This window comes from Arachis ipaensis, chromosome B01 (genome assembly GCF_000816755.2).
Source record: "Arachis ipaensis cultivar K30076 chromosome B01, Araip1.1, whole genome shotgun sequence".
In the NCBI taxonomy this organism is placed as follows: domain Eukaryota; kingdom Viridiplantae; phylum Streptophyta; class Magnoliopsida; order Fabales; family Fabaceae; genus Arachis; species Arachis ipaensis.
Window position 1 is genome coordinate 15245080 of NC_029785.2, and position 9698 is coordinate 15254777.

At 31.3% G+C, this 9698-nt stretch overlaps 2 protein-coding genes across 2 annotated transcripts; one reads left to right on the forward strand and one right to left on the reverse strand.

Annotated features, from left to right (window-relative positions):
- LOC107616810 (cold-regulated 413 plasma membrane protein 2) lies at positions 116–3060 on the reverse strand. The gene is made up of 4 exons (XM_016318733.2): positions 2639–3060; positions 1147–1254; positions 953–1023; positions 116–426 (listed from the first exon to the last, which is right to left on the reverse strand). The coding sequence occupies exons 1-4, from the start codon at positions 2818–2820 to the stop codon at positions 179–181; spliced, it is 609 nt and encodes a 202-aa protein (XP_016174219.1). The 5' UTR covers positions 2821–3060; the 3' UTR covers positions 116–178.
- Positions 7549–8849, forward strand: LOC110267300. The gene is made up of 2 exons (XM_021112666.1): positions 7549–8546; positions 8674–8849. Exons 1-2 carry the CDS (start codon positions 7586–7588, stop codon positions 8799–8801), a joined length of 1089 nt encoding a protein of 362 aa, XP_020968325.1. The 5' UTR covers positions 7549–7585; the 3' UTR covers positions 8802–8849.

Here is a 9698-nt window from a genome sequence, read left to right on the forward strand (position 1 = left end):
AATAAAATTCTTTTACACTAAAGATGTGTAGAAATAAAATTCTTTAGTACTCATAGCTTAATTATAGGCAAGTAGGCAAATACAAATATTTAAGATTATGCCCACATTAAATTTATTTTTACTAATAGATGAGAAATCATCGCTACCTAGTGTAAGTATTACAATAATCCTTTCATACTCAAAGGATAACTAAAGCCCATGTAGGGTAGACTAAGAGTAGGAGGATTCCAAGAGTATTTGATATTCCATGTTTTTGTGTGAAAGAATTCCTGAATCCACCAGAAGCTCTAATATGTTCTTGCAGTAGGTAACAACCAACAGCAAGATCAATAGCCAACCCAACCCAGTTGTTCCTCATCTTGATAGCAAAGAAGTCAGGGGCCACCACCAAAAGAAGGATCATTGATCCAGGTAGTTCTAGCCAATCTGTAAGAGAACTTAATTAACCATTTTATAAATTATAAATCCCTAAAATAATAATTTGACATGATTTCATCTGTACCAAGTAATTCTTTAGATCTTACATGAGTTTAATTCATGCATGTTCAACATTACTTTTATTTTTCCCCATAATATCTGTGATCTTTTAAAAAAAAAAACTTCTAACATTTAATTTTATTCATTATCTCTCATATTTTCGATTTATTTAATTTTGTCTCTAATATTTTTAATTTGTGTTAAAATTACCCATAAATGTTTAAATGTTTTTAATTTTGTCTCTAAACATTTTAAATGGAGTTAATATTCAGGAATAATTTTACCATAAACAAAAAACATTAAGCACAAAATTTAAACGAAAATAAAGGTGAAGAATATTTTTAAAAACAATTACAAATTTTAAAGAAAATACAAACCTTGTAAGGAAGGGAGGGTGAAGAAAGGATAAATATGTTATTCTAATAATGTCCTATTTTTTGTTATGCATTGTTAGCTCTAGCTACTTGAAACTCACCGGGAAAGTGTCTTGGAAAAAAGAGTCTCAGCACCACTGCTATGGAAGCAATCCATTTTCCAATTTCTCCTCTGATGGGTATAAATAAATTTGCAACCAATATTAATGGAACTAAGTAATATAAAAATGAGAAGGTGGAAACTGCAAATGTCAAATATCAAGAAAAGAAAAAGCATGCTTAGACAAATAATTACCTAAAAAAGTGGAATATTGACCCAGGTAGACTGAAGAATATGTAAGGCACTAATAATGAAGTGAGCATATTGGTCCTCCAGTTTGTGCGATCAAGTATCAGTAAATAACTGAAACAAAGAGTTTCATATTAATTTATTTATATTTGGACCAACATAGCATCTTAATTATATTATGCAACTTGTGAAACAATTGTATAGATATCTAATAGAACTTTGATTTGATATCATATATGTGAGTAAGACATGTCAATTTCTGAAATAAGTCAGTGGCGGAGCTTGGTTCAGACAAGGGGGCCATGGCCCCCCCAAACTTTTTATAAAAAACTTAGTAGTACTTTTTCAAAAGATAAAAAATAGTTCAATTGACTTAAATACTTTACTATAACTTAAAGTATCTAATAAGTTCAATAAATAACACTCTCTCTATCTTTAAGTTCAAATATAAAAAATTAGATATTTTTTATTTATTTAATTTAATATTATTTTATATTTTACTATTTATTTAATTTAATTTTTATATGATAAAAAAATAGAATATTCAATAAATATTAATATTATTGTATTTGTATAAATTGATAAAAAAAATTTAATAAATATTATAAATTTTAATATTTGTCCTTCTAACTTCTTTTTTAAATATTTTACGGGATATATATTCAAATTTTTATATAAAATAATCATGAAAAATCAAAGAATTGATGCATTTTTTAAGAAGAATGCTAATATTGAAGAAGGAGAACATATAACTTTTACAATATCAACACCTGTAGATAGTTCTTCTACTTTAATGAATCACGAAGAAAATGAGATATAACCTTCAAAAGTTAAAAAAGTTACATATGATGACTTTAACCTTAACTTTTTGGAACAAAATCTTGAAAAATGGCTTTAAATTTGGCAATATCACCCAAACCATAGAGATGAGATTAGACGAGCTTATCTTAAATGAGGTTTATATCAAAAATATTTTGACAATTATTTTCTATTTGGCCTCCCCAAAATCCGCCACTGGAACTAACGATTAGGCAACTTCTTCCCTTTTAGATATGATCTTAAACTACAATACATGGGGAATAATTTATGCAAGGAAGATCAAAACTGAAAGAAAGGAGAACCATTAATTGGAACCAAATTGAGAGAAGAAAGAAACCAAATAAATGAGAAGAAAGAAAGGAGCATTTTCATAATTTCAATTCTTATATGAATAGAAGAATATGAAATTCATGCTCCAACATGCACATGAAGAGTTTATTGTTTTTTGTTGGATTATTGCAAACATACTAGATACTAAATGTAGTAATCAATAATCTATTAACAACTATTAATTCTTATTGCTTCCTATGGAACATATAATTATTGCTAAACAAAATTAACTTGGGTTGGTTGAGTGTTAGTTTACTCGTCAGTTTAATCAAGTGTCAGGGTTTGGATTCCACGCGCCTTATATATGCAGTAATTCATTAGCTAACAAAATGGAAAAAGATGACCTTACATGGCTGCAAAGGAGGCAAGTCCTTTAAGAAAAGAAGTGCTAGACCCAACTCCTCCAAGCATAGTTGCATTGTACAAGAGCTTTGTCGCTGTAACCTTGAAATCATTTATATCAGAATCAATTGAACTAGCAATAATGGAATCCTTGTTCGTTGATATATACTGCATTAATATTCTCCCCATCGTGGTTATTTCGAGGTATGAACTACTTAAAATTCACAAAATAGGCAAATAAATTATATATATAGGTAATCAGATAAATGAAGTTAGAAGAGACAACAAAATTGTAAAACAAGGCTCATAGTAGAGAATAACTGTCGTGTATATATGCAGATTAGTACTTTATAGAAGTGGAAAAGTGAGAATTAAATAAATAAGTTAGCCTTAAAGAGAGTAATAACTACATTGTGAATAATTATATGTGAGGCGTCCTAGTTCAAAGTTTAAACCAATGGTGATGGAATGTAAATGATGCGAAATTTCAGAACCACTTCAATTTTCACCTATTTATTTGGGCTTTAGTTGACTTTTCAAATTTAATGAATTGACCATGTTTGCAATGCTCGTTGCCTTCATCATTCATTGACTAGTTCCCGAGTGCACCCATGGTTAACAGTACATTTTATGTGAAACGTTGCACTATACCATAGTATACACATATTTATATACTAATGGCGAAATTGATCCTTGTAACTTGTAAGAGGTTGGGTAGATATAATTAGAGTTAAGTATGGTTTTAGTGTTTAAGGTATAGATCAAAAAATTTTTTTGTCTTTAATTTTTTTGTATATAAAATTGTCTCTAAGGTTTAAAATCACGTTTTGAAATCGTCATTTTTATTTAAATTTTAAAATTTTGGACCAAATTTTTTTGAGACATCTATGGCTTTTTCTCTAATTTTGCTCATTGTCTTTTTTCTCTCATTGGTTTTTTCTTATAAATCTCACCATGTTTTTCTTTTTACCATGAGACTTAGACAGACAAAACTAAGAAAAAGAAACTAAATGAACTTCATTGAAGGAGAAGAACTCAAACAGCTTTTAGATAGCTATGAGAACTCTGTATTTTTTCACTTTCTCTCCTTGCCTTCAACCCTTGGCCGTTCACTTTTAATATAGAAGGGTGAAACTTTCAAGGTTGAAACAAGTTCAACCCTCCGTACATCTTTCTTCTCCAACATCAGAGTAACAGCGGCTTTATCAGAGAAGATTGAGAAGACCGAGGCTGATGCATGCAAGCTTACCTCTTTTCTCTCATCATTTTTCTTCAAACTTCTTCAATCTTGACCATTGAACTTGACTTTGGCCCCAAATTTTGATTCTGATCGTTGATGAGCATCTGACGCAAGATGGCTTCACGTTTTCCATTTTTGCTTATTCCATTCTTGAGCTTCTCAGGCTTTTCTCTTCTTTGTAGCACAAAAGAGAAAATAAACTTTTGGTTGTGCTTTTGCTTCTTGATCGAAGCCTTTCTTTTCTTTTCTTGACAAAAATCTTTTAGCTTTTTTTCATAGACATTCCTTCTGTAGTAAAAATCTTCTTTCAGTGCCTTCTATTTTTCTTCTTTCTTTTTCTTTGAGGGATGTGACCGAAGTAAGAGAGAAGAGAGGAAAAGCTTTCGGTGAAAATTTTCAATGAAATTAAATCACATTGAATTCCAAGTTTCAGTTACCAAGAAATTAAATCAAATTGAATTGAAATTTGAAAAATGTATTACTTAAACCAAAGGAGCAGGTAACCCGTAACTGAAGAGTGCTTGATCCATTTCCTTCTTTCTTCTTCTATTTCGGATAAGGATTTTGTTGGACCAAAAAAAATGTTGACTTGGGCTTTATATTTATTTCTTGGGCCAATTGATTTCACTACCCTTTTAAAGTTCAGCCACATAATTTAAAATAAATTTGCATTAGACTAAACTTATTTAGTGGTCAAATTGGACTTGCAATAACTACACCAAAAAAATTAATTTTCTTTTCTGCACACAAACTAAATTTATCAAATAACCAATTGGAAGTAATTTATTAAATATTTTTTAATAATTTTAATAATATTTGTTCATCATATTATTTTAATATTAGTTTTTTAAACTCAACAATCTCCCCCTTGATGACAAACATTAGTATATATTCTAAAATTATATTTATTATGAAATTAGTCAAAATTTTAGGAATGAATAATCAAAAACATTAATTAGAAAAAAGCATTAACTGTATCGTGCAGAAAAAATAAACATTAATTAGAAAAAAAGATTAATTGCATCGTGCGAAAAAAATTAACTAGAATTGCTTTTAAATAAAATATTTTGATATTTTATTTTGCCTTTTTGTGTTTTGACTAAATTTTAAAGTTGTTTCTTTTCTAAAGAAAATCAATGGACAAAAAAGGCCTCCTAATTAAAGTTCATATGTAATTTATTTTGAATCTTTTCAAATTTCATAATACAAAATTTAACTGACCAATAATCTTTTTAGTGGAAATATTAACAACTCTATATTTTTTATTTTTATTTATATGAAAAGAAAAGAGAACATATTTGGTTAGTTGATTTTTTTAGGCCAATAACATACATAAGAGAAAATGAGATTTTTTTAACAAAACTGAAATTCATATTATTACGAAATTGAAATAATATATAATAATACAATAGCATATATGCATGAACACTAATAAAATTAAATAATAAGATTATGATCTCTTAGCTAATTTACTCTTTTGATTCTTCAAAACATTCTGAAGACCCAAAAGAGCTTTCTTTATCTTTTTGTTTTTTTCATGATTTTCACCAATGGAATCCCACCAGTTAGTGATGCTGCCATCATTTCTAATTGTCTTCAAGGACATTTCGTTCAAGACGTAACTGAGGAAGTGATCACCACCTTCCTGAAGTTGTTGTTCATTTGAGAGAGCCCACTTCATTGTCTTCAATGAAGAATAATTAGAAAATACATTATCATCTCAAATCAATATCAGCATCACATAAAACTTTTACGGAGTGTTATGTGATAATGAAGATTAATGTGTTTTGTTACGTTTATATAGACTTCTAAACTTTTGTGGTATTTAATTCATATTTCATCTTTTGTTTCATTTGTTTCTCTCATATAATTCATTATTTTGGATTTTTTAAAAGAGTTACACACAAAAATATCATATACCAATATAAGAAGATAAAATCATGGGTTAAAAGAAAGAGCGCCGCTCAGATAAAGATGTTTAAAATGTCTTTTTTTAAAGACTTTTTAATAATTAAAATTTAATACATATAATCGATTAAATCATGTTATTTTTGTCAAAATTAGGTCAAACAAATTAATTTGACCGAAAAATAATAAATCAAATTTTGAACCGGTCTAAATTAATATTATTTTTTATAAAAAATATTACATTAGAGGGCTATATTTTATATTAACTTTTCCAACATAAAAAATTTCAATAATAATTCTTTAGATGCTAATGAGTCAAAGGATGATTTTTAATAAATTTTTAGAAATTATTACGGAATTTAATTTTCATATCGAACCCTGAAATGTGTTAAACTGAGTTATGGGAAGGGAGGGTGCTGAACATGGATGTGGTGTCAGCCCCTAACGAAAATCGGACTGTGCGACACTCATTGTGCAACACGGAGGGTCCGAGTTGCTGCAAGGAAAACGGAGGGTCCGTGTTGATGCATGGTGGACACGCGGCGCTCATTCCTTGCTCCCCAGACGGTGCCTCACGTACCGAGTTGCTGGATGCAACAAATCTACCCCCACCATCCGAGTTTAACACATTCAGCCTTCACTTTCAACCCCAAAACTCCATTGCTATCTTCGTTTCTCTGCTGTTGGTGCATGGTGGAGAGTAAAGAAAAATGGCAAAAAGAAATAAAATTAAAGATGTTGATCGCCCTGAACTTCACATTATGCATTATCTCAGTTTGCCAGATTATGTAAGTTTGTTTAAAATTTTTTTAATTTTTATAATTATATTTATTATTGTTAAAAATTTAGTTGTTAATATTATTGTTAGTATCTGAGCTTAGAAATATACATAGAATGAGTAGGATTCATTTTATTATTTTTTTTATTTTTTCACTATTTTTGTATAAAAATTGTTATTGTTAGTGGGTTAAATATTATTATTGTTAGTGTGTTAACGATGATGATGCTATATTCTTGTTCTTGCAGTTTAAAAAAAGACACGCAATTTTTTTTAATTTATTTAATGTTTTTTTTTATATTTTTTAGAATTTCGGAAGAAGAATTGAAATATTAAAATATTTAAAAAATTACAGTTAAAACTGAATTGTTATTAATTTTTGGATACGATTTTTTTTTGAAATATTTTATAAATTTTTAATTATTTGTAATTGTTATGTTATTATTAAATGTTATTGTGACTAGAAGGAACAGTTGGACATAGTAATAAATAAGAACTGAATGGTTATTAGTATTAATTTATAAAAGTGTGTTATTTTATTGTAGTTAATTGTAATTATCATTGTTAGAAAAGTTAAGTATTGTTGTTATTAGAAAATGAATTTAAGAAGATATTGACGATAATTATTAATATTTTTAAAAATTTTGAAATATGTGTTTAAATTTATTTAAGTAATAGCTAATAGGTAATTATTAAAACAAATAATAATAATGTTATTATTTAGAGAAATTATTGATATATCGTAAATAAAAAAACAAACAGTATCTCTGATTTACTAATTTTATTGAGATTTGATTTGGAAAGTATGTATATGTATGTATTATCTATGTATTTATATCTATTAGTTAATGTTATTAATAAATCATTTTGAAAGTAGTAATTATTTGTTTTAGTCAAATTAAGTCAAATAATTATTTTGGAAGTAGTAATTATTTGTAATCATGAGTTTCCTTTATTTTTCTCAGTTTGTGTGGGTTGCATATGCTGTGGATCGCGTGGATCCAAACATAATTCTTCCTGAGATCTATATGCAGTCGGTTGTGTGGTTCGCTACTGTTCCGTTGATGTCATTTGAATGTATCGAGTGGTATGCTACCGATAGGTATAGGCGACAGTTCGGTTTAGTTCAGGGAGTACCTCAGCAGGAGCAGAATCTGGACAAGGCGCATGGAGAAATCCTGACTGGTCCTAAGAATCTTAACTGGGCCACAACACCGAGTCATTCAAACTGGGTTATGCATTGGACAAACAGGTATCACTACGTTCTTTCTGAGCTTCCCATGCCTTCACAACATCCACTGAAAACTTATATGTACTGGTACCGGTCAAAATATGGGGACCACTTGAACTTGTCGAATCTTGTGGGTCAAGAAAGTGATGAGGATAATCAGGATATGGATGAGGGTAATCAGGATATGGATGATGGTGGTGAGGGTATGGATGAGGATAGTCAGGATGCGGATAATGACAATGAGGAACTGGAGCCACAGTCGGTGCCACCTCCTACTTCGAATCCACTTCCGCAAGAACAACCTCAATTCTCAAGCCAGTATGTACCTCAGACACAGTTCTCCCCGTCATTTCCAATGCCTCAACAGTATTGGGGTATGTCACAGTTTGAACCCGGAGAAGGAGGTTCTTTTAGCCAGTTGCTTGAGTTCATGGCTGGAGATGCAGGACAACCACAATATGGCAACCAGCCTGAGTTCTTGGCAGGTAGGTATTCATTGGATGCGAGGCTCCCGTGCCATCCCTCATCGGTCGCTTCCGGAGGGTTCGTATCTGTTGACTCTAGTAGAAGTGTAGGTGGACGCGAAGTTCTTAATAGTCAAAATCCTAACCGTGTTGACATGAGACCACTACAAGAAGATGCTAACCCAGTCGAGCAAGATACTAATGTGTATCTAGTAGATGACCCGGATGACGAGGACGATGATGATGATGACGAAATAGAGGAGTCCGATGAGGATGAGGAATCCCGCAATGATGGTATTATGCTTCGTATTTTCCTTTACATGTTTGATTTGCTATTCATTTTGTGTTCATAAGTGGTATCCATGTTGGTTTGACTGCCTAATGTCATGATATTTAATTATTTTTATTATTTTGTATATAGGCCGGTCACAAACTCCGGATGACAAAGGCAAAGGTTACAATTTGAGGATTGATCCACCTCGTCGTAGCGCTAACCGCTACACGCCATCTGTGTTCAAAAAGGCCGCAAAAAATGCAAGAACTTCGTGAATGATGTAAAGTGGACAATGAGAAAGTAGTTGTGGTGTAATATTCTTATTTATGCTTTAAAAAATATGGACAATGTTTAGAGTTCTTGTTTATGCTTTAGGGTTTAGGGTTATTATGTATTAATAATGATCTGGACTATGATTTGTATAGAGTATTTATGTATTAATAATTTGGACTATGGACTATGTTTTAGTAGATGGTTTGTTTAGAGAATTTATGTATTTATGAAGTTATTGCAGGGATTAAATATTTGGACTATGTATTAATTGATGTCATACTATAAAATGCTACAGATGGAGAGTAATGCTACAGAACAGGTTACATAAGTCATACTTGCTTAAATAAAATGCTACAGATGGAGAGTAATGCTACAGAACAGGTTACTTAAGTCATACTTGCTTAACTCAAATGGACAACTAATGACAAACCATATATTGCCACATATATAATGTCATCTCAGAATATGAATCTACGAATGATCTCAGTTGGCATTTGCACCACCCTGCTGACGGCATCTGCCACGGCTGTGTCCCTCAGCTCCACATATCGTACATCGCCTAGGCCGACGTAACATTCGCGTGTCCATCTCATTCAAGAAGTGCGTCATTTTTGGCCGACCTTTCCCGACGCGTCTCAGGATCGGATTTGGGATGAACCGAGGTCCGTTGTAAGCAGGCCATGTAGTGGGGTTACCTAGTGGCCTAAACCTTGCTCGGTACACCCGCCGAACTTGGTCCATCTTATACACATCATGAACATACACTTGCCAATCCAGTCGCTGGTTGGCACAACATGCAAACACATGTCGACAGGGGATCCGGTCCACCTGAAACTCACCACAGTCACATCGAAGGCCACGTAGGTCCACTGCAAACTCCAGTCCACTTGGCATATCAC